Source organism: Dromaius novaehollandiae, chromosome 1 (genome assembly GCF_036370855.1).
Source record: "Dromaius novaehollandiae isolate bDroNov1 chromosome 1, bDroNov1.hap1, whole genome shotgun sequence".
Classification (NCBI taxonomy): Eukaryota; Metazoa; Chordata; class Aves; order Casuariiformes; family Dromaiidae; genus Dromaius; species Dromaius novaehollandiae.
The window spans coordinates 87764510-87789656 of NC_088098.1; the positions used below are offsets into that span (position 1 = coordinate 87764510).

Consider the following 25147-nt stretch of genomic DNA (forward strand, 5'->3'; position numbering starts at 1 on the left):
TATCTAAAGGTCTCTTTCCACCTAAATTATTACACGAGCCTAAGGCAGGGCAGAGCTGCAACAGTCAGGTTGTCTTAATAGTCTTGTGGGGTGGCTCTAATTTTAATCTGCGTTGTCTCCCCCAGGAACAGCCTCATGCCTCTCCTGTGCCATCGCCAGGGCTCAAGGGACTCACTGCTGTTTCAGCACCGTAACTTGTCCTGCATAGTAATGTAAATGGTAGTGCCAGCACAAAGGACAGCAGAAAACTCAGCCCAAACTTAGGTGGGTTTTATCTGTTAAACATCATTCTCAGAGTGTGGCTGCAACCCCCTCTGTGGTCATGTCAGGATTCAGAATAAGCTGTGAATGGCTACAAATGAGAAAAGTTGTATTTGCATGTGGTTATACTGACCCAATGGTTTGCAACTATGGTATGCCACTCCATGCCCCTGCTCTTCCATTTCCTACAGCGCTTTTCTGACTGAGATGGCCCAGTTCATCCCCCTGACATAAAACCAACTTGCTAAAAGTCCTTTCTGCTGGGCCAGCGACACAAACGTGTTTAGTGCTTAGACAGGGAAGTGGCAGAGCCAGCACAAGAGAAGGATCTGGAGGAATCACCTCACACAGCAGCAGCAAGCCAGAGGCTCTGCTGCCCCGCACCACCTCGCTGGGTGGCCCCAGGCCATCCAGCCACTCACTCCTGCCCCTTCCCTTGCACTGGACCCCTTGCTAAGCCATCACAACACACTCAGCTGGTGGAAAACCCACCCAACCCAAAGGCCCCTCCAACAGGCTGAAACACCCCCAAGGTCCCCCTGGGAGCGCACAGCCAGCCCAACTGCCTCCGCAGGCAGGAATAGCGGCAGGCAACCACACAGGCCCCGGCTGGCAGGCATCTCTGCCTGCGGGGCAGGCGAGGGCAGCCAGGCTGCAACTACCGGTGGAGAGCCTTCATGCCTGCCCAGGAACTGCAAATTGCCTTCAACTGGAGCCTGGCACAGGACAGCCCTACAGCTGCAGCCAGAAGCTCCCGCCGGTTTTCGCTCCCCTGCCCGGGAGAGCCAGGCTCTACCGCGAAGCCGGGGCCCAAACCAGCGGCCCCCAGCAACCTACCCGACCCCATCCCGGGGCCGCGATTATTCACGAGCGCTCATGAATATTCACGAGCGCTCATGAATATTCAGGCGAGCGGCTCTCCCACACCGCCGCACGTCACGCTGGGGAGTCACCCTAGACCGGAAGTGGCCTCGTTGCCGGCCTTGGGAACCCCGCGCGCCCTCCCCCGTCGGCACAGCTACTTCCGCCCTTCCTCCAGCCTGGGCTCCCCGCGCCCCGGTGCCTCGTACTTCCGGTAAGCGCGCGCCCACGTCGCCCCCCCAGCCCCCACACTTCCGGCCTCGGCGCGGCCGCTCGCGGCGTGTCCGCCCGCCCGCCCGCCCTCTCTGCCGCGCTCTTGCTGACGAGAAACCTGCCGTGGGCCGGCAGCTGTCGCCGTTCCTCCTCTTTTTCAAGCGAAGCCTCCGATGACGCCGTTCCGCTCCGCTCCGCGCCCCGGAAGAGCTGAGGCGCGCCCCGCCTCTTGATCCGGAAGCGACTCGCCGCTCCTCTATCCGGTGAGGAGGCCGCTGCCGCCGCTGAAGTCGGGGTCGGGGTCGCCGCCGGGGGGTGGCGCGCGGTAATGTGCCGAGTGGCGGGTAGGAGGGTGGGTGTGAGGGGGCTGGAGAAGGGGCACTTCCGGGGCTGCAGCGATCCGGAAGCGGAAACGAAGGAGGGCGCTTGGCTGTCTGTTCGTCCGTCCGCCCGCCCCAGTGTCTGGTGCAAGAGCGCGGCCGGGGGCTGCGCCGTGGGGGAGGCGCGCTCCGGGCCGGCCCCGCGCCTTGCCGCGGCCTCTGCATCGCGCCCCCGGGGGCGAGCGGGGCGGCGGGCTCCCGTCCTCGGCCGCCGCCACCGTGTGCGCGCGGGGCCCCGCGGGGGGAGGTGGGTCTGGGCCCCCCCTTTGGTCTCGGCCGGGCTCCTGGGAGAGCGGCCTACCCCCGCTATGGCCACTCCCCCGAGGGTTGGACGTGGCCGGCGGCTGCGGGGGCCCTGCCCTGCGCCGACCGCTATCATGCAGGCCCCTGAGTGCCCCCATAACCCTGGCGGTTTGTTTGCAGAGACAGCCCCGGAAGGAGGAGAAATGCAAGAGGAAGGAGAGTGAGAGGGGTAAGGAGATCCCGGAGCTGTGTGAGTGACCCTTGCCCCTCTGCCCTTGCCCCGGGTGCTCAGACTGCCCCAGCGCATGTACTGGGTGGGGGGAGTGGGCTGCAGGTTGCAGCATTTGGGACTTGAAGTCACCTGGGTTTCAGGGTGTGGGGGAAGGGACTGACTGCCTGGAAGGAATTCAGCCATAGGATGTGCAGAGTACTTCTCCTGCCAGGCATCTGTTTCCACAGAGGCTCAAGTGGCTGGGGTGGTGGCTAAGCATGTGTGAGGGAAAAGCGCCAAGGTTGTTCCAACCCTGGCGTGCAGGCTTGGGACTTTGCGTTTGAAGTATGCCTCGTGTCATGTTCTTCCCCCCCCCCCCCCCCCCGCCCCTGAGATGTAGCAGTACTTGGACTTTTTGTTGCTTATGAGGTTAGTGGAGGCACTTTTGCATTTGATCTAATATCTTGTGTGGCCTTCAGCATCAATAGTGTTTTGCAGCAATTAAGCCTAAAAGCTCCTTGTTATTGAACAAAGATCTAGGCAGATATAAAACAGCATTTTAAATAATTCCTGAGTGTCATATTCAGTGCTTTTTGTCAACTAAAAGATCTATACTGAATGGAAGATATGAGCTGAGTATGTGGAGAATAAGGAAAACGTGTTAAAAGTCAATCTTTAAATACCTGCATATCCAACTTTAATTATGCCTTCCAGAAACACAGCCTCTACCTCACCGTATACTTGCTTATGCTTTTATCTGTGTGTTTATGATTAAAGTGATGACCTGCAAAGAAGTATAAGTCCAGCACGTTAAGTATGTGATTCTGTGAAGTACTCTGAGAGCTAAACTTCAGATTCCTTGTCCCTTGTGAGTTCTGTGGTTCACTTGGTTGTTTATTTGGTGTATGTAAATTTGTGGTGTGTACATAGAAGGTGTTTCTGGTTTATATCAGGAGGGTACGTTGACATCTATCTGATACTAGACTGGTGAATGGGAAGAAGGTCCCATCTCTGGCCTGTTTATGGAAGCTGGGATGATGAAGGCACTGCAGTGGGAACATGCTGTGGTACAGGGTTGAAGCTCCAGCCCATATGTGGTAGTTATAGAGCAATTGGAAGGGTTACGTGCAGAGTTCTGGTAAAGTAAGTGTGAGATGTGTTAAAGTCGGGGCTGTGAATAGGGGTGCATGTTTACAAAATATCCTATAACTGAAACTGGGAAAGGGGAGGGGTGGCCATGGGTATTAAGACAGTAACTTGGTGGAGGAATCTTATCTTTGTTTTCTCCCTTTGGAAGATTGGCATAATAGTGAAATTGCATGAAAGCTTCAATTCTTACACCATTTCTCTTTTGCCTCCCCGTTCTTTTAACTTCATTACACTTCAATCTTTCCAACTGATTATTGAGGCCTGATATCTGCTCAAGAATGAAGATTTTTGGATGGGGAAGTGGATTCTAAGAGAGTTTAATGAGAACAATGTAGTCATTTTCCGAGAATGTAAACTAAGCAAACATAAGTTAGGTGCTTGGGGAAGCTCTGGTAGGAAACTAGATGGAGACAGGAAGCAAATGGTATCCTAGTCTATGCTGGTTTGGATTTTAGAATCTGAAAATGGATTTGCCTTTCATATCTTGTACTCTTTAAATGAGAGGGCTGTTGTGAGATTTTTATTTAAATTGACATCTTTCTGTTTAATTCCTTAAGTTTGCCATTCAATCCAAGGGAGTCAGGGACAATTACAGGTTTTTTGGAATATGCATGTGATTATTATATGAGACATGTTTTTACAGAATCAGTTTCACTTTTTTTTTAATGAGGAAGCTGAGCAGATAGGGGTTTACTTATTAAAAAACTAACAACAACAACAACAACAACAACAAAAATACCTTGACATTCCAAGCAAAAAGCCTCTTGGTTTAGGAGGTGCTCAACTGTCAAGGAATGTCTTATCTCTTCATTTATGTCCATCCTGTGGAAGAACAAGCCCTGCAATTAAAAGCATTACATATACAGGACCTTGCTGTAGGCAATGTATAGAATTAATTTGGCTCAGTGAAGAAAGCAAAGGAAGGAAGGTAAGATTCTTGCCCCATCCAATTCTGATTGAATCACAGCAGTGTAAATCCAGAGTAATTCAGTCAGCTGGCAGTCTGACCATATGCCACTGGTGTAAGGAAAATAATTCATCCTTAAGCATATTTATTCGTTGGTTTGAGTGAAGCAGGAACACTTAGCTTTGCTGTTCCATAAAAATAAAATTAGCAGGTAATTTGGTTCACTTAAATACTGCTCCTCTGCATAGAGGAAAATTATCTTTCTCTTTTGGCACACATGCAATAGTTTCATATGCATTTATTCTGTTCTAATATACTTCTGGAAAGCAAATATTTCATGCTACTCAAGGCATGCTCCACAGTTTATCTGACCTTTCAGAAACAATATTTGTTAATTAGATTACTACCATATGATAACAGAAGTAGAAGTGGGACAATTTACAGATAGCTGCATGAGAAACCTACAGTGCCTGATTTCTTTAAGTAGCTTGCTCTGCCAGTCATAATGTTCTCTGACTATTTTATCTGCCAGTTTTGCCATATTTGTTCAGGATAGGCATATCATCTGCTCTAGAAAATACTCTTTTGTGAATTTCCTTAGTTTATGACTGGTATTTGCATAAGTGTTGCAAACTTTGCTAGCTAATGACACTGCGCAAAGCAACGGAAGGATTGTAATGGAAAATAGTGGATCATTAGGTTTCTTCTTCAGTTGGATGTTCTTGAAGAGATTAAGCTTCTGTCTTCAGAAGGCTGTTTTTTGGTGTCTGACCAGTCCTCTGACTGCATGGAGAGTTGAGATGAAGCAGTGAGCACCTGACTGGAGACAGAATCCTACAGAATCTCATGCCAAAGACAGGGATGAAATGGGCAATACAAAGCTATGACTTGATCTCACTTGGAATAGGGTATCTTGGGCGCAGGGTAGTCAGGTTGCTTTCCCGCAGTATAGTTTTGTTGGATGAGAGTGGAGAGGATCTTGTCTGTCAGGAATCTTGAGTGGCATTTCCGTTTTTTTTTCCCAAGAGGGGGGCTGAAGTGGTTAGAGCAGTGGGCAACAGGAAGTTAGGAGCCTTATGTTTTACTACTTGGTCTGCTGTGGCTGTCTGTTATCTTGGGCAAGTCTGTTTCCCTCTTTCTGCCTGTCTTTCTTCCTGTGTAACATAATGCTAATGTCCCCTTGCTGTGTCTGGGTCCTTAGCATTGAACTGGGGTGGAAGGGCAGGCAGGGTCCAGAATTCTCACCACTTTTGGGATCAGACTGTCTGTGACAGAAAAATGGTTTTCAGCTGTATTTGCCTGGCTGCAAATGCACAGACTTCATCATTAATGTACCCGCACTTGGGCTGATGGTAATTGAAATTTTGGAGGTGTTTTGGGGCAGATGTAATCAGTCATTTTTTGCATGGAGGACTATGGGCAAGAGGCATTTGAGAGGGACCTGAGCCTCTGGGAATAGCAGACATTAGCTTTTTCCCTCGAAAATAACAGGATTTGGGCAGATAGCTTGAAAGTGGGGAGAAGTTGCTAAAGTAAGAAAGGGGAGATTAAGGAACTGTCACAGCATTAGACTGAGCCAGTTCCCTGTTGGAGTCTCTTTGGGTTTAATGTTCCTTTCGTGTGTGTGTGTCTGTCTGTCTGTCTTCATTCTCCTCCATTCCTCTTCCCTTCCCCCTTCCTCTTCCCCCTTCCTCTTCCCCCCTGCGCCCAGCTAGGATGGAAGAATCTCATTTCAACTCCTCCCCGTACTTCTGGCCAGCGGTGCCCACCGTCTCGGGACAGGTAAGATCTTTGTCTTCCAACCTATTATGCTGGTCTTGCTTCCTGTTAGAAGTTCATGTGTGATAAGTGTTTCTGTCGCATTTCTTGCTCAGCCAACTGCTGGGAAGAAGCTGCACCGCAGTATTCTAAAAGCTGTTCTTCCCACCTGTTTAGATTGAGAACACCATGTTTATTAACAAGATGAAGGAGCAGCTATTGCCCACAGAGAAGGGCTGCAGCCTGGCTCCCCCCCACTACCCTGCCTTGCTGACAGTACCCACCTCTGTGGCTCTACCCACTGGTATCTCCATGGACTCGGACACCAAGCCAGAGCAGCTGACACCACACAGCCAAGCCCCTGTGACTCAGAACATCACTGTGGTACCAGTGCAGTCTGCAGGGCTCATGACAGCAGGTAGGGGGCTCCAAAGACTTCTGGGACAATATGAAGGAGACCCCAGGATGGGAAGAGGATGAGGGGATGGAGAGTCCTGGAGAAGCCTTTGGGGGCATTAGATTAATCCTAGCTTTATTGATGGTGTGGACTGTCTTGGCCCTAGGCATGGATTCACTGTGAATCTTTAGACATTCTTGACATGTGGATGTTGACTTCCAGCAGTGGAGCTGGGGATGTTTTGGGGGAGGGCAAGCTACTCTGTTTGGGTTGTGGTCAAAAGTAGATGTATAAAGCTTACTTCTTTGAGTTGAGGAGATTGGAAATAATTAGAGATATAATACCTGACTTCTTCCATCTTCCTCTCTTTGCAGGTCCTGGTCTGGTGATAACCTCCCCATCAGGTTCCCTGGTGACCACAGCTTCCTCTGCCCAAACCTTTCCCATCTCAGCCCCCATGATTGTGTCTGCACTACCCCCTGGCTCCCAGGCAGCCCTCCAGGTGGTGCCTGATTTGTCCAAGAAAGGGACAACCACCCTCTCTGAAGGTGGTGGGGGTGGTGGGGGTGGGGGAGTTGCCCCCAAACCACCCCGGGGCCGAAAGAAGAAACGATTGCAGGAGTCGGGGCTGCCAGAGATGAGCGACCCCTTTGTGCTGTCAAACGAGGATGATGAGGACCAGCACAAGGATGGCAAGACATACAGGTGGGGAGCAGGGTTCAACCATGGCTGTAACGTTGCATGGGGGTGGGGGTATATTCCACCCTTCAGAGGGTTACGTGGGGAAGAAGAGATCTGTGCCTCATCCCTGTAGAGTCCCTGAGTATAGAAACTTTCAGCTGCACAAAGAGTTTAGTTTTCTCTCTAATTGGGAATGTTTGCAAGCCTGGGGGTTGTCCCAAAATGAGGGGTCTCCTTTTTAGTGGACAACCTCAGTTTCCTAAATATCCAAATATTAATGTTACTAGGTCAGTTAATGACCAAGATCTTACAGGGGCTGAGCCATATCCTTAATGTCACAGCCAGGTACTGTGGCTGGTGTAACTGTCTGGTGTAACTGGAGCACTTCAGGTGTAGTTGGGAGCCCTAGTGTGCCTGGCTGCCCCTGAGTTAGGGCTCCAGACTATGCAATACAAAGGCTACAAACTGGAGGCACAGAGCAGGGAGTGAAATGTGGTAATGTGTCTGCTCCCATGTGTATTGCCCCATGTGCTCTCCTATTTCAGCATTCCCAACAAAACAGAAAAAAGCGTATTTCTGAATTAGGTATAAGGGTGCTTCTGAGCCTTCAGGGTATCAGATAAGAGGGGGAAGAGTTCTGAGCCCTGAGGTTGGCTTTCTGACCTTGGAGGGATGTGGCCTGAGTTCATAAGTGAGTGGTAGCGAAGGGAAAGGTTAATTAAGGAGAAGTACTGGAGAATAATGAGCATGGGTGTTTTTGAGAAGGTGGGAACTGGACAGAGCAAAGGAGTGCTAGGAAGGAGATGTGATGGACTGTGTTGATTGGGAAATGGGAGCATGTATGGGTGATTTAGTGATGGGTGTTTCCGAGGAATAATTAAGATCAAGAAGAGACAAAGAATGGCACAGCGATAAACAGTTTGTTCTGTTCTGCCCTTTGCACATAGGCAAATTGAAACAGAAATAGGAGATTGTCCCCAGTTCTTCTCACTTTCCTACTGTGTGCCCAAATCCCTTCTGAAAGTTTCCCTTTTGCTAGCCTAGACTTTTTTTTTCCCCCCAGATTTAATTATGTTTCTGGGATTAAGTCCTAACAATATGGAGGTACTTATACAGAATCAGCGCATCCATTGCAGGGGCTGTATTTTTAACTGTAGCATTTCAAAAATGTTTACATTTTTAAATCAATACAGTGAAATGGGTACAAAGCCAGACCTTGGATCAGCCTTTTTATTCCCTTACCAGTGTCCCAGTTTTTCCACTTTGAAAATATAATCAGCGTATGGTGAAGAGGGGTGGGAGTGTTAGGTAGCTTTCTGTGTGTAATCCCACCATTTATTTTGGGCCCTAGCCACAATTCCACACTACTCAAGCTGCTTACAGTCTGGGTTGCTAATTAAGTATTTACAGGGGACACAATTGGCAGTGAACACTAGAATTAAAACTGAACCAAGGCTTTAATTATAGCTCCTTGTTTACTTGCAAATTTGGAAAAAAAAATACTCATGACCAGGTGGAGTGACTCAGCAGAAACTTCTTATGAACATAGTCTATGTAACAGCTCATGAAAAAGACTTTGCAAAAAAAGACAAATGAATTTATATGTAGGAACATGTAATCAGGAAGATTTCCTGTGTTTGCTTTTAGTCTGAGTTTGGTACCTCTGCCTCTTCCTCCAGCCCCTGTCCCAAGCTAGACTTTCCTCTAATCAGTGTTAAGGTGGAAGATAGCTAAAATGAGATTTATTGAAGATCACCAAGTAGTACTTCTGCCTTCATTGGCAGATGCCTTCCTTTTTGGCTGATGCTTTCCATATGCAAGTTCAGAACTAAAAATAATTGTTGAAAATGAAAGGAAAATGCTGTCTCCTCTTGGAACTGTGGGAGAGATGACCTTTGTAAAATACAGTAAAATTATTTCCCCATAATATGCATGTGAATAGACTCACAAGTTAAAGTTTTGAGGACTCTTGAACTCTTTCTGTTTTCTTTAAGGAAATGATGGTTTGGGTAATTCCCATTACTACAATATGCAGGCATATCTTAGCTAAATTAGGACTGTGGAATGAGATTCTTCTTTTGTTACCTTCTCAGGCAGGGGAAGGAGTTGCTTGTGGTATATAGGTGTATGTGTTTGTATAATTTCACTGATTCTGGTGGTGATACACTGAGGACAATCTAGTCAGATGCCTGGAGAGAGTTGGACTATGTTGATCATCCTGATTGTGGGGTTTTTTTTGATAGTTAATTTCTAATGTCTTTTGTCAAATTGAATTATTGTTTGGTTTTATGGTTCACTTTTGGCTCTGTGAGTTTTGTCCGAAGTGCCTGAGCAAGTATTTCCTTAATACCTGACTCCTAGTATACTGGTGGAAATAGAGCAAGGCCTTGGATGGGCAGCACTGCAGGCAGAGAGCACTAGAGGGACTGGAGCACAAAGGGCTTGTGCATATAGCAGATCAGCCCACTGCATGTAGAGATTCCAGCTCCAGAACATTGAGCTCTCTTGCTGTCATAGCTCTAGAAGTGAACTTGTAGCCTCCTCTGGAAGTGATATAAGAATCTTTGTGACTAGATTTTTCTTTGTAAGAAAGGGTGTGAGGCTTCTGCTAATGATGGTGTTGCTTGCAAATCTTGGGCATCTAGCTTTAGGATTAGTCTGGCAGAGTCCTTATACTTTGCTTTGTGCTATTAGATGAGTGCTTACACCTACAGGGGACAGCATCTAAATCAGTTCTGTGAAGCACTTTCCTCATAAGGAAAATTACTTTTCCTCATTTTACTCATAAGTAGTGTCATTTCAGCCTTGTCTGGACTCTATGTCTATGTCTAATCTCCCCTGACATCTTTGTAGAATTCACTTTTCTGTGGAAAATGAGATGAATATCAGAGGTGTTTCTAGTAAGATGCTGGCAGTGTGAAGTACACGGCTTCTCATCAGAACTTTAAGCAGTGCTGGGGAAGAGAGAAATAGCATAAATCCTGGAGACAGTAGTATTGTTGCATACTACAGCTTGGTGCCTGTATCTGTGCACTTCTTGAAGTTTGTGGTGTGATATGATCAGCTGACAGGGCTGATGAGGTGGTTCAGGTTCAGAACGAGACCAGATCAGTTCTCCAACAAACAGTTCGCTGACAAACGGTTCTCCAGATAGGTTCATCTTTTACAAGAGGTTGAGAGCTCTTTACAGGTATTGCTTGGTTCCAGTGTTAAGCTTGTAAAGGCTGTGACGAATACCAAGTCATTGTCTGGAATGGTTTTGCAAGTGTCCTTGTGACCCTAGAACACAAACAGAAAAATGGTTGGATTGAGAATGGCCTTGCCATCATATTGTAATCAATGAGCTCTCTGTTCCCTATGTCCAGTTCTGAGTTTCCTTACTTTCACTAGGTTGTGGAAATAAAGGGGGATTTTGCTTTGGAAGACATGAGCAGCTAAGTGATGTAGGCAGCTTCTGAGGTGAATCTGGGGAGAAAAAAGGCACATAAGCCAGTTGGCTTGGCAATAAGCAGAGTTGAGCTTTAGTAGGAAGAAACTGGGTGGAGGCCCCCTTTAATCAGGAAATTAGGGAGGCAGGAGGAGCCAGTGGTAAAACAAGTAGGCATGTTCTCAGACGTTTCTCATTCTAAGCCTTTTTTCTGTCTTCTGTGGGATTTGGCACTGCTGTTTGTTGAACTTCCTATGGAGTCGTAGAATTTATTTGAAATCTGGTGAGTCTGGCTCTTGTAAGCCACATATCTGTGAAAATATGGCCAAAATTGGCTAAGTTGTTAGCTTTGGAAAGATGTTAAGCATGCTCAGAGATGCTTTATAGTTCAGTAGTTGAAATATGTGAAGATTATATCCTCTTTATTACTTGAGGCTTGCATCACTCCAGGCACTGACCAGATTGTCCACCTCCCCAGAACCACTAAATACACTATACCCTCTCTTAGTTTCTCGACAAGACTGGACTACATGTGCTCTCTCTGCAGTGATAAGCATCTTCCAGACTAGGGCTGAAGGGCCAGGCATGCCTTACCTTCAGTCGCAGCTACTGCTCATTCTGCTTCAGAAGGGATTCCCTGTGCCCAGTGTTGACCATTACCTTCTCCTAGTGGCCGCAGAGGCAGGGTGATGAAGACACTGCTTGGTTAAAATGCAGTGGGGACAAGCATGAGATATGGGTAGGGACTGGAGCTGATGGTGTCTAGGAAGTCTGGAAATTTGGGTAGAGAGGAGATGGGAGTGCGAAAGGAAGAGAGAATAAAGACAAGTAATGTTTGTGTCAGAAGCCTAGCAACTAGGGAATACAGCAGAGGATGCAATGGGGAGCCCATTTGCAAGGGGAAAGATGGCACAGAAATAAGCTATGAAGGGCCAAGCCTGAGAGGAGGAGGAATGAGACAGATCTAAGGGGCTGGAAAATGGGGAGATGTGTATAATTAGCAGAACAAGTGCAAACAAGATCGTGAGAGGTGGACAGATAAAAACAGTGGTAGAGGAAAGAAATGTTGAGGAATTGGGAGAAGGAAATAGGGAAGAGCCACTGAAGTGGAGGATGGGGCATGTGGGTAAAGAGTTGGGACTGGGCCAAGAAGCTGGTGCTTGAGACAGGGTATTGCAGCAGATTGGAAAGGTAGAGGCAAAGGGGGGATTAAGTTTGGAAGTATCAGGCAGGATGTTTGACCGCATTCCCTCCAAAGCCTAGAAGAATTAAAGCCATTATTCTTAAGTTTTGCCATATCTGTAATCAGCACAAGTATGTGACATCCTCTGGCAAAGAGTCTCATCCCCCTCTAATGCTGTGCTAAAAAAGATGACAAATTACCATTGCCATCATTTATCCTCTTAGCTGCAATGACAGAGGTTTGTGCAGTGGATCTTAAGATTGCTGATGACCAATATGGGTGTCAGTATGATGCCACATGTTGGAATTTCTGTTTGCTTTTTTTAACAAGTAGTTCCGTGAGCAGCGGAACTAATGAAGCCTGGTTTCCAGCGGCTCTCTCCTGTGTGGATTCTCTGATGTCTAATCAAGGGTGAGCTTATTAGCCTTTCCCTCAGCAGGGGGCTCTAATAGGGTCTCTCTTCTTTCCCCAGCTGCATATTTTATGAGACTTGTAGTGACTTTAAGATTTTTACCCCTTAATCGGATTCGTTTGAAATTGCCTATTTGTTTCAAAACTTTAAGGAGGACAGGTGCACATGCACCTCCATGTGTACACATAAAGTATGTGCGCATAAGCTTTGCTTTGTGTATGAGTGCTGTGCTTGAAGTTAAAAATGTCAGAATTAAGACTGACCATATGCTTCAGGACATAGGTGAAAACTTGTGTTATGGCAAGTTCTCTCTCTTCTGCTGAGATGTGGTAACTGTGTGCGTGCGCATGCGTGCTCTTAATTCACAGAGCAAAGCAGAACGTTTTAACAAGAAACACTCCAGTTGTGAGCTTTAATATTAGCACATTTTACTTTGCATGTCAATGGAATGAGTCTATGCAGGGGGCTAGTTACTGTGTTTCAACTGAGGAGAGAGAACTTTGAAACTATTCTGTCACAGAACTACTTATTTGACCACACCTTTATTTTGGTCCTGTTGAGTCAATGTGTCTTGATACCATCCTTTATTATGTGATTACAAGTACTGTGTATACAATGACCAGACACTCTTGCCTGTTAGACTCCTGCATCTTTACTTGGAGAATGTGCAAGGAGTGGGGTTTTTTTGTTTTGTTTTGTTTTTTTTTTTAAAAAAAAAAAAAGCATGTGGGTTGCATAAACAAGAAGGATAATTTGGCAAAGGCAGTTTACTGCTAGTTTGAAGAACTGGAGGCTCCCTTTGCCTCTGCCATAGATTTGCTATGGTATCCTACAGCCACATGTGGTTCAGACCTGTGGGTAAGCTTACCATGGAACATGTGCAAATATGAGATAGCTCTAGCCTTCAGTAGATTTGCATTTGTTGCAGATAGAAGTGACCACAGATAATTATTGTGAAATAATTAACGTTTGTTGGCTCAGGTGTTCCCAAACATTAATCTCTTCTCAAGTATTGCTGAATATTCCTCTCTCTTACATGTCAGACCCAATTTTGCTTTGCAGAATCATTGACTACAGCTGCAGAACAGAAATATACAGGAGCTGTGTTTTGAATGTATATAGTATAAATTTTCCTTTGGGGGTGGGGGACAGGGGGAAGTGGTCCTAGATATGAGGTTGGCCAATCAGAATTAGTGGATGTGGCTTAATTAGTTACTGTTTCACTCCTCTGTCTGATTTTTATTTTTGCAAAGGGGGAGGCAGTGATGAAACAGGGATATTGTGGGGATAAATGAGTGCTTATGGAGCACTGATACTCCAGTGATGGGTACCACAGATGAGTGATTCTACTTTATGGGGTTGGAATTGCATGTGGTTCACAAGGCTTGAGGCTGTACGCAGAATGATGGTGAAACAAAGAATTGAACACTTGTTTGTTAGGTTTCTATCTGTGTAACAAAATAAGGATGCAGTTCAGTTGAAACAGTAAAGGAGGGTGTATGAGAATGTGCCTGCATTGTGGAGCCAAATTACGGTGACATATATGACCTTAATTCTGGCATTTCCAAATTTGTTAGTTCTTTCTCAAGGGATTTTATATTCTTTTAATCTTAGCATTTGCATCTTATCACTGTACAGGGAAACACTTTACTGTATTTCATTGTTTTGCTGATCTTTAATCCTAATGGTGACTGATTTCAGAAATTAGTAGACAAGGTCCTAGGTCTGATATTATTCACTGATCTTGAGGTCAATGTAAAATTGTGGCTGACAATGTACAGATGGAACCAATACTGATGGATAGCTAAAAATGATAGGGAAGCTGTATGTGGTTGTTAAACTGGGATTATTCGAGCAAGATGTGTTTTAATATAGCCAAAGGGAAGGCTTAGTTTACTAGATAATGCTGTATGACTTCTCCAGCAGAGTCAGCGATTGAGGCTTAGATGCTTGAACATATTGTAAAGCAAACAAAATCATTTGGGCCTGGATAGAAGTGCCCTATTGGCTACCATTGAACATCGCTGATCTAAAAATAAGGAATATAGGCGGGGAAACAGTATCCTAGAAAGCAATGACTATGAAAAAGATTTTTAGGAATTAAATGATATCATGTAAGCTCCCAGTGTGAGGCTGTGGCAGAAGGAGCTAAATGCAATTGTTGGGTACGTAAGTGTTGGAGTGATTAAAATAAGAGGTGCAACTGGTGAAGCATGCTGAAACACCACATAAAGTTCTGGGCTTGATATTTTTAAAAGATGGTTTGGAAAAATGGACAAAATCTGGAATGTCCTCAGAAATCTAAGCACTGGAGAAGTGATATATGGTGAGAGCATTTAAAAAACTTGCTGCCTTGCCAGGAAAGTGGTGCATGTTATTATCTGTGGCCTATGAAGCTACCAAGTGACTGAAGGACTGGAAATAAGTCAGCTAAGGTCTCTGAGCGTAGCTGACACAGTTTTGATAGTATGCATGTCAATAGTGTAAACTGGTAAATGGAAGCATAATGTTAACTTTTGAATATGCATTGATGATGTCAGGTGTGGAAGTGGGGAAGCCAGAGGTACAGTAATCAAATGCCTTCATTTGGCAATTTTATATTCTCTGGCTTTATTTAGGTCTTATTTGAGTTTTCTAGCTCTGTATATTAAATGGTTACGCTATCTCCTTTCCCCTGCCTCTTACAAATATTAGCAAGGAAGTGTTTAACTTCAGCTTTAGAAGATTGGGAGGAGGGGTTAAATTGGTATTCTTCATGAACTGTGCCATGTTTGCATTAGTTACTCCATTAATTGTGCATTACAAAAGGAGTAAATTATCCTTGCTAATTGAACTGCTGACTTTGACAGCCTAAACTTACTCTTATTACCTAGTTTAACTTCAGACCTTCCTGATCTGCCTTTCTTTTTATTTATTTTATTTTATTTTTTAAGCTTTGGTATAACATGCTGTAGTCCAGCAGAAGGAGCAAGGGCTTAATTAACATCTAAGATCAAGCTCAACGTATATTAGGAATTTGAGTTCTCATAGCAATGTGAAAGCTTACAGAGTCCTCAAAACTATGATACCAATTAATTAAGCACTGGATTGAAAAATGCTATTCATCAGTTAGGCAAGTTTTACTATGAAAAGCTCTTTCAGCAGGTATTTTATCTCATAACAGCATCCAATGGATGAAGCAGAATGTTCCATGAACAGTGGAACAAATCAGGCACTACATGCCACAGAATTGTAGTTCGGTTGCTATAAGCATAATTTCACTTAAGACTCATGATGATGACTTTCATGTGGGAGCAGAATTAGAATTGTACATCCAGCTTTTACTGGCATTTCATGATTTTGAGGGTGTTTCTGTGCAACATGAACATTATCTTAATGTCTAACTTCTATAGATTCTCTATAAAAAGAAAGAATGATAAATACTGGAAGGCATTACTTTTGATCTTTGGTATGTTGCTGGGTACTAAATTAACTATTTATATGGAGAAACACACCTTTACACTATTAAGAATATGTTCCCCTAGGTTGTCTAAATTTCCAGTGCCATAACAGGAACACTGAATGTGTACAGAATGCCATGGCAAGCAGTCGTAAGGAAGCTTTGTCACGCAGTGATGGGAATAGTGCAGTCATGTCTGTTCCTTTCTCTCAGAAAGAATTCAGTGGAAGTAACAGTAGTTTAAAGCCACAATGTGAAACGCTTTGAAACTTGAGGAGAAAAGATTAAAAATGGTCATTAAGCAAAATTTTTTTAAAAAAAGACGAATTATTTCATACATCTTTATGTTCTTACTTAGCAAGCAGCACTTGTGACTTTTCCTTTCTGCAGAAAGGAGAATTTCACTGAAATCAAATACTGAAAAACACCACTGAAGTGTCAGATATGGTAATCTCACTATCCATATAGACCTAAGATTATTTTGAATCCATATTTGCCCACTAGAGGGCTGATTGCATCTTCTCCTTCAATATTTGATAGTCTGTGGCAAAATGTGAAGCCCTTAATTAAAGAGATCATTTGTTGCTTTGAAAACACCTGATATCACATAATATGAAACTGTCTGAAGTACAGCTTTCTGCTATATTCCAGGGCTGATTTTTTTTTTTTTTTTTTTTTTTTTTAAATTCATAAAGCTCATAAATTTCTTCATGCTACATTATATTCTTGTCCTCTCAGGGCTGGTGATAATTAGATTACTGGAAAATGAGTTGTTGCAAAACTTTCTTTTTTTAATGTTGTGTTTGAAAAAATACAATACAATGTCTACAGCTGCTAAACTCAGACAAACTTTTTTGTTGGTGGTGTTTTTTTCCCCCCTAATGGTCAGGTTTATCTTCCATTCTGATGCAGGTGCCAGAGAAGTTATGAAATACTTTCTTTATAAGTTTATTTAGAAAATTTGAAAGCACATTCAGTCTGTTTTTCTTTATTAAAATTTATTCTAGAGAATTTCTGATCTGAAGGTAGACACACAACAGAACTGTAAGTAGAGGGAAATGTGCACAGAAGTAGTGGACAGTAGAGTAGATGGTGTTATGGCATTATAGAATTAATGGGTGGGACTGCTTAGACTTGATGACATAGTAAGGTTCATGAATTTTTCAAAATAGTATAGACTTTAAAATACATGGTCATATGTACCACACAGAGATTATTGCCCAGCATTGCATTTGAACTAGAGCAAAACTTTGAGAGAGGTATTACTCTGAGAAAGGTAGATGTTGGTAGCAAATGGTTAAGACTTTACCATAGCCTCAGCTTGTTGTTCCAGAAATGCCTTGTTCTCATGGTTCTTATTTCCTCTTGGATTTTTTCTAACTTCTGCTAGCTATTGTATCATTATACCTTTCTTTGCTGCATAAAACATTCCACTAGTAACTGATATTTTTCTCCCTGCATAGATTTTTATGGGTATTGACCAAGTTATCTTTAAACCTTTCCTCCAAGCCTACATAGACTGGGCTCAGTGACGCTCTACTGTGAGGCAGATTTTTTCCACGTATGACGTTCTTTGAATTGTCTGATCTAGTGTGAGTTTTTCAATAATTGTTGATTACACAGACCTCAGAATTAGATATACTATTGCAAAAAGAGTCATACCATTCCTGTTTACAAAGGTGATACCTGCACTTTCCCTTTATGTTTCTGTTATCCATATGAGCACAACATCACATTGGGAGTTTATTTTTTAATTGAACAACTTCTCATCCGGGAGTGAGATTCTGGATCAGACTTCAACTGAGAATACTGGAAATAAATATCTTCTGAGATGGAGCTTGATAAATTTGTGTGTAGAATTATGACATAATTGCTTGCAATAGTGGGGAACTGGACTTGGTAACTCAGAGGTATTCAATTTAGTGTTCAACTGGAAGTTCTTTCTAGCTTCACTGCTTTCAAGGATACAATCCTCATCCTGTAAGTATGACTTGATAACTCCAATGTGCATATGCTGTCAAGTCTAGCTTCAGAAGTTTCAGAAAGTTTGGTGCAAACTGAGCAAATGTTTGGAGATACTTTGTTTATAAATCCAAAGTGGGTTTTTTTGTTTTTTTGTTTTTTGGGTTTTTTTTGTTTTGTTTTGTTTTTTAGACTCTGATGTTCATTTTAAGTCCTCATATCTTTAACAGACCTGGGGATAAACAGGCCAAATTATTTCTGTTTGATTCCAGGAAGGATTGGTTTGTGTTTGTGTGAGGGAGGATATGTAAGGATATGTTCTTGAAATAGTGATGCATCTAGCCAATGTGTGTAATGTATAAATGCATTTCAATTTCTGCATTGTATTGGGGTTTGCATTTAAAGTGGAATAAGAGAAAGATGAAGGCAGGAAATGTGGAAACAACTGTTAAGAAACGGTAATGAATGTAAAGCAACAGTCATGGAGAGGAAAAAATGTTATGGCAGGTGTGCAGTAGTGTGCTCACTAGAGAGGCATGGCTTCCACTTAAATGGCTTGAAATCAAGCTGTGGCTTGGGAGGGCCTGTGGAAGTTAAGGTAGGTGCTGGGTAGATATTGCCTACATTACATACGCTGATCAGACTACACATTTCATAAAGGCTTCTGACTCCAACATGAATAGTCACAATAGTAGATGATGTGAAGTATCCTCCTGGAAGGAGAACAAATAGAGGAATGCGGGAAAGAGCAGGATCAACTCTGTGGCTTGTAGCACCTGCAGGGACTCTTTGTCACTTGAGCTGTTCTTAAACACTTGTAAAACTTGAAGAAATTCCCAGACAAAAACATAATCAACCTGCTGTGAGGGTTGAAGTCATGTTTGCCAGACCTCTTCTGGGTGGCAATTTTTTCTCTCTGATGTGACCTGGAAGTTCCAAGTGCAGGTTCCATTTTGTCTTTTTTAATCAACAAGTCTGCAAATGAAAAGCTAAGTTCAGAGAAACCTTAACTCTGCCCCTCAGTTGGCACACATCTAAAAAGAGAGAGGGACGTTAAAAGAAGTCTGGTCACAGTTTTTAACAGCAGCATCCATAGCAGATAAATGCCAACTGCTTCTTTCTGTCCAAAGAGTATGTGTGTCACCAAATATGTTTCCCATCATTATGGGAACAGATGGGTCCAAACTCCTAGACAAGATGTTATGCCTTACATCAGTAAGGTAGAAATGATGAAAGCCCGTGAGACCAATGAAATACCACATTTGATTTCTAGAGTACCTTTATGAGAACCACTAGGAAAACAGCACTGTTCTCGTTTTCAGCATTGTCTTCCAACTACTCAAGTGTCTTCTCCGAAAATGGGAGCAGAGTTAAGTGGTTTTGGTCATAACTGCTTTTACAGACTTTGCAGTACCTGGAATTAACTTTCTTTATGAAGTTGAACCTTGACCTGGGATACCTGGGATTTCCAGGTTTTCCAGCTTTTTTGACTGAAATAAACCATAGATGAAAAAGGTGTTTTTTTTTTTTTTTTTTTTTTTTTTTGTCTGGGAATTATTATTCCAGCCTCATTCAGATTCCTGTTGGAAAATTTCTGAAGTGCTGCCCTGACTCCCTTCTAAGCCTAATAAATTAACCTCTTTAATTCTTCTAAGACCTTTACTTGTCTTGCTGCAAGGTGTAATTTGAACTCTTCTGCCAGTTCCTAGCTTAAGTTTGCCCCTCTGGGACTGGAGGACTCACAGCTAAGCACAGTATCCCAGGTGAAACCTCCCCAGAACCACATAGCAAGAAACTATCCCTTCTTCACTCAATATGGAAGACTCCCCTCCAGTTAGAATTGATACATATTGGGGCTTGCCCCCATATGACACTGTCTCTTCCCCTCACCCCGGTCCCAGGTGCCGGATGTGTTCGCTGACCTTCTACTCCAAGTCGGAGATGCAGATCCACTCCAAGTCCCATACGGAGACAAAGCCACACAAGTGTCCTCACTGCTCCAAGAGCTTCGCCAACAGCTCCTACCTGGCCCAGCACATTCGCATCCACTCAGGGGCCAAGCCCTACACGTGCAGCTACTGCCAGAAGGCCTTCCGCCAGCTCTCCCACCTGCAGCAGCACACACGGTAAGGGCCAGAGGAGGCTGGGGGCCCTCCGCACTGCATGTTGCCGTCATCCCAGCATGCTGTGAGCACCCTCAATGGGTGACTACCTGGGGAGACCTTGCTGTTTTTCACAGGCTGGTCATTTCTCATACACAACAAATTGGCAGTAGTGGTATCTTTCACATGACTTTTTGCTTGCTGTCAGGGGCTGGGTGTGCACAGAGTTTAGTGCTGCTTTACTCTAAGGGGCATCTGTAATGGAGTGGTATTTCTAGCAGAAGGTAGGATTTGTTTTGTCAGAGTAGAGTGGGTATAGAAAGACTATTCCCTCTCAACCCAGCGTAGTTTTGCCAGACACCTCAGTCCAGACTTGCAGCCCCCTGCGGTTCCAGCCATAGGCTTCCCACACACAGATCTGCCAATGCCCCTCAGTCCAAACTCTATTGTTCCTCTCTCTGGATCCTCCCCCGGTGCAGACAGACCATGGTCTCTTGAATCCAAGGGGAGCACGGTTTGAGACTGAACATGCTCGTTCCCCGTTTGGAGTTCCTCCATGTAGCCAGATAGCGTGGTGCTGTCCCACCCCCTTTGTGCCCTCATTCCATCAGCACTAGCCAGATGGCGGTCGTGTCCAACTGCTGCTGCTCCTCCTCCTCTTCGGCAGGATCCACTCCAAGCTCCACACGGCGATTGTCAAGCCACACAAGTGTCCTCACTGCTCCAAGAGCTTCGCCAACACATCCTACCTGGCCCAGCACCTCCGCATCCACTCGGGGGCCAAGCCCTACACCTGCCGCTACTGCCAGAAGGCCTTCCGCCAGCTCTCCCACCTGCAGCAGCACACACGGTAAGGGCCAGAGGAGGCTGGGGGCCTGGCCCTGGCCCCCCCCGCGCTGCCGGCATGCACCTGTGGAGCACGCGCGCCAAGCATGCGGGGGGCGGGCGGGGAATGCGGCCGGCTGCACCCCCAGAAGGAGGTGGCCCACCAGAGTGGACGGAGTGGAGGCTGCGCAGGAGACACTGACCACGTCAGGGCAGAGGTGGGCACATGCTGACCCTGGGGATCCTTGGTCTTGCACCGCGGGGGGCACAGAGAGAGAGCGATAGAGAGAGAGGCATTGGCCGTAGGGGATCCCAGCCCAGCACCGTGAGGGTTGGGCTCTGTGACTGAGTGTGTGGAAGCTTCTGGCATTGCAGGGGGACAGGGCAGACACACACTGTAGGTGATTTCAGCCTGATAATTGTGAGGGAAAAAGTGATTTGAGTGTGTATCCTGAGAAGGAACAGAGCTGTTTTCAAGGCATTGTGGGAAGTGGGAGAAGAGGTTCCCCTTGGTCATATGGGACACCTGAGCTGGGAGCAAGGAGCCTGGGTCTCCAGACACCTTCCCAACACATTTTCAGGTGGCCCACATGCCAAGCTGGCCACAGATTCATGAGCGCTTGCTTCTCATTCCTAGTCATTCTCTGAACTCTGCTTGACTGCATATCTTCTTTAATGTCTAGCTGGACACAGGGGCTAGGTAGAGCTCTCTTTGTCCAGCTAGAACAGCATCTGGAGGCAACATCATCCCCTGCCCTGCTCTCCTGAGGGGCTGTGAGATTTTGATCACAGCATCAGGCCCTGGCCGTCTGCCCGGCCTGACTGCTCACTCCCTCCTGTTTGTGCTCTTCCTCCTCAACAGTATCCACACCGGGGACCGACCCTACAAATGCGCTCACCCTGGGTGTGAAAAGGCTTTCACCCAGCTTTCTAACCTGCAGGTAAGGGGCTGGGCTTGCACATGACTGTCAAGCGGGAGGAGAAACTTCTGCGCTGTTGTGAAAGAGATGGAGGAATTGGGGCAGCTGGAAGGAAAGCAAAAGAGTACTGAAAAGCTGTTGATGCACTGGGGGGAATGATTCATGGCTCTTGTGGCAGTGGTGACCCCAAGAAGTCACAAAACAAATTCTGTTCTGCAGAATTTTAAGCTTGACTTGAAAGTGCCGAGACCTTGGTAAAGCTGGATTCTTCTTCCTCTGATCTGTTTTGTGGAGTTTTCTGACTCAGCTGGGACAAGGCTTTTGCTAAATGTGAAATGTGGAATAAAACATGAGTATCTGATAGTATTTTGTTCTACAGTGAAATGAGGGGGTGTGAGAATAGGGATTCAGGGAAGTAGAGCTGTTGTGCTCCGTTCCAATACCCTGGAGGAGGGCAACTGCAGGAGATGCCAGGTAACAAAGAGCTGTAAATGCGCATGAACACTTAAAAGATTCTGCCCTCAAGGGCAGTGACAGACATGGGGAGTAAATGTGGAATGAGGCAGAAGAGGAGGAAAAAAAGGAAAAGACTGAGAGTTGGGTGAACACTGAGAAGATGGGGGTTGTGGAGAGTCAGGATACTCCACTCTTCAAATATCTAGTACGTCCAAGGAAAAAACAGCATCTGTGGGGAAGATGTGGGCTGTAGACATGAGCTCTTTGTCCTACACCAGGAGCCAGGTGTGTATCACTCAGCATACTGGGGCCTAGAGAACTTGGAGCCTTCTGGAAGGGGCTGTAAGAGAGAGAGATAAAGCTACCTCTAGTATTAATATTCAGTTCCTTTCCTGCACTTGCTTTCTCTTTCCTCTGCCCTGCTGCCATCACTCCAGTCCCACAGACGGCAGCACAACAAAGACAAACCTTTCAAGTGCCACAACTGCCACCGCGCGTACACGGATGCTGCCTCGTTGGAGGTACACCTGGCTACACACACGGTGAAACACGCCAAGGTCTATACCTGCTCCATCTGCAGCCGAGCCTACACCTCGGTGAGTGTTTGCACCACGTGGGGTGGGGGAGCACAAGTGAAAGGAGTAGATCCTCCAGGTCCAATGGAAGCAGCCCCATAAGCTGTTGCATGCCTACCTGTTGGCTTTTATAAAAGTCACCCCCTCCTCTCATACTGTTCTTCCCATTGCAGGAGACGTACCTGATGAAGCACATGCGGAAACACAACATCCCCGACCCGCAGCAGCAAGTGGTTCAGGCCCAATCCCAGGCCTCGCAGCAGCAGCAGCAGCAGCAGCAGCACTTCCAGCCCCAGGGGGGTGGGGCAGCAGGGGGCCCTTCTGGAGACACTAACCAACCCAACCCTCCCCCCCAGTGCTCCTTTGACCTGACTCCTTACAAGACTTCAGAGCATCACAAGGACATCTGCCTCACTGTCAGCACCAGCGCCATCCAAGTGGAACACCTCTCCAGCTCCTAGAGAGACCTCGACCCAGGGAGCAGAAAGCCTCTTGTGCATAGCCTGTGCCCAAGGGCACTGCTTGTGCAGCAGCCCTCCTTGTGCAACAGTCTCTGGCCTCTCCTCCTGCAACAGCCTCTTCTGGCCGTGTAACCCTGTTCATGGCAGCCCCTTGAAGAACAGCCTATCTCAAGGGGGTGCTCCTTCTGTGCAACAGACTGCCTGGTAGGAGGATGCTTCCTTGTGCAAGAGCCCCTTTCCTGTGCTGGGATCACTTCCTCATGCAAGAGCCCCTCCTTTCAAACCCAAAGAAAAGGCCCCTGTTTTGCCTTCTCTCTCACTGTAGGATGTGTATGAAGGGGGGGTGCCTGTTGAGACATGCATGGTGGATGGGATGGAGAGAGGGTCCTTGTATGTACAGGGGCTCGGACACATGTTTTCCACAGGCCATAGAAGAATGTGGCAGGGTTCACAGCTGGATGGGTTTTTTTGAGGATTTCCTTGAGTGTCTAAGAGAGAAATATCCATTCCTGTCCCTCCTGCTTGTGAAAGGGAGGAGGGGTTGCTTGTCGTGCCCCGAGGACTGGATGGGAGAAACCTTCTCCCCAGGGGAAGGTGAGATGGGGAGGGGGAGATATAAGGCGTGTTCTCCGGACCTGACAGGTGCCTAAACTGCCCGAGGGCTGTGGAGTATTGCACTCTTTCTCCTCCCCTCGTGGAGAGCAATAGAGAGGAGTCTGTCTGAACTGGCTGCTCCCTCTCTCCCAGCTGTCTGAGCAGCACAATGGCCAAGGCTCTGTAGGAGTGGGTTCCTGCTCATTGCTCTTCCTGCCCATTGTGGATGATGTACTAGCAGCCTGTACTCCTCTCCCTCCTTCTTGCCCTCACCTCCTCAAAAGAGCCTGCAGGCATCAACAACAAACCAAAAAGCAACTGGAGGGAGGGTAAGAGACTGCCAAAATAATCATCACCCTTCTCTCTACTCCCTTCCCTGAAAGGTGGAACATCAGTTCTGACTGTGGCACACCTGTCCTGCCCCCAGTTTCCCAAAGGGGAGGAGAAGGAGGAGGAGGAATAGACCAGTCTTTTCAAGGAGTCAACAAGAGGCAGGGAAAGGCTAGCTTCTCCTGCTCGCCTCCCATCAGAATGCTCTCCCAGGTTCCCTCCTGCCAAGACGGGCTGGACTCACGTGGCAGTGGTGGCCTCTTCTGGACCCTGATCATGGGAGAGAATCCCCAAAAGGTGGACAGTGGAGAGAAGGGGATGAAGATCCCCACAGAGAGACCAATCTAATGAGAAGGGGGAGCCAACAAGAATAAACTGAAGGCCCCTTGAATTTATATATATATATATATATAAATATCTATTCCCCACCCTGGCCCACTCTGTCCTTGCTGTAACTGTTTCTATCTCTGTGTTTATAAAACGCATAATCCTGGCGAATTTTTATTTTCAATCTTCGTTTGTTTTTCCCTCTCTCTTCGTCTTCAATTCTCCTTCCTTTTTTTTTTTTGGTCCACATGACTACTGGTCTTGTGTCACTTGTTAGTTTATTTGGATCATGGAGGCTGACTCAGAAGAGAATGAGAAGACAAGGGAAAAAGCATGTGTTGTTGGGATTTAAAAACAATCACCCACCCAAAGCCTACAGAATCCCAAACTTCTGTATGAACAAACAATAGGGGCTTTTTTTCACCACCTTGTATAGAAATAAATTGGTGTAAAAGGCTTTGTGAAGGTGCTGCTGTGAGCACCCTGCCCCGTGACGTGTGTTCCTTCCCCATGCACCAGAACACTGCATGAGCATCTTGTTGCTGTGAGTCCTGAGCGGCTGTGTGAATGCAAGAATAGCGCATCCCTGCCTTGGGGCAGCCTAGTGGATCTGACAAGGCAAGCTAAGAGCTCTGCCCTTTGCACTCTGCACACGTGTAGCCTGTGGCAGAGAACTGTTTCTGTGCGCTTAGTCACCAGGCTTGGCTGCAAATGGTTGAAGTGTTTTGTACATTCATAGTTTAGGCTAGAAGAAGCTGTCTGATTTGACTTCCTGCATTTCACAGCTGACATTTCAATCCGTTTATCCTGTATTGAGCCCCAATAACTAATGTATATTTGAGGTATGTGTTAGTGAAATGCATTGGCTTGATTTTGAGGCACCGGGATACACAGAATCTATCCCTTCCATTAGCAGCCTGCTTCAAGGGCTTAGTGTTCTCACTGTTTAAATGTTGAACCTAATTTCTCCTCCTCTGAATTTGTTTGGCTTTGGCTTCCAGCTACTAGTTCTGGATATGTCCATCCCATTGATTCAGAGAGCCTTAGAGCACAATGGGTGTTTATCCCCTGGC

The 25147-nt window shown here is 45.9% G+C and overlaps 1 protein-coding gene and 1 long non-coding RNA gene across 5 annotated transcripts in view; one reads left to right on the forward strand and one right to left on the reverse strand.

The window, feature by feature from the left end:
• The window catches only part of LOC135327259 (uncharacterized), a 19307-nt gene extending 17781 nt beyond the window's left edge, over nucleotides 1–1526 (reverse strand). Inside the window, exon 1 of the long non-coding RNA XR_010387369.1 lies at nucleotides 1458–1526. This is a non-coding gene — a long non-coding RNA (uncharacterized LOC135327259). The remainder of the gene's footprint in view (nucleotides 1–1457) is intronic.
• Nucleotides 1473–24531, forward strand: ZNF384 (zinc finger protein 384). 4 transcript variants are annotated; one of them, XM_064505421.1, is made up of 13 exons: nucleotides 1473–1598; nucleotides 2139–2187; nucleotides 2947–3037; nucleotides 3123–3312; nucleotides 5941–6007; nucleotides 6161–6401; nucleotides 6755–7085; nucleotides 12002–12082; nucleotides 19386–19610; nucleotides 20254–20436; nucleotides 21274–21352; nucleotides 22225–22383; nucleotides 22536–24531. In XM_064505421.1, exons 4-13 carry the CDS (start codon nucleotides 3161–3163, stop codon nucleotides 22821–22823), a joined length of 1806 nt encoding a protein of 601 aa, XP_064361491.1. In that variant the 5' UTR covers nucleotides 1473–1598; nucleotides 2139–2187; nucleotides 2947–3037; nucleotides 3123–3160; the 3' UTR covers nucleotides 22824–24531. The 4 variants fall into 4 exon arrangements, with proteins under 4 accessions (XP_064361491.1, XP_064361493.1, XP_064361492.1 ...); XM_064505423.1 differs by lacking the exon at nucleotides 20254–20436; XM_064505422.1 differs by lacking the exon at nucleotides 12002–12082.
• Nucleotides 24532–25147: the final 616 nt, after the last annotated feature.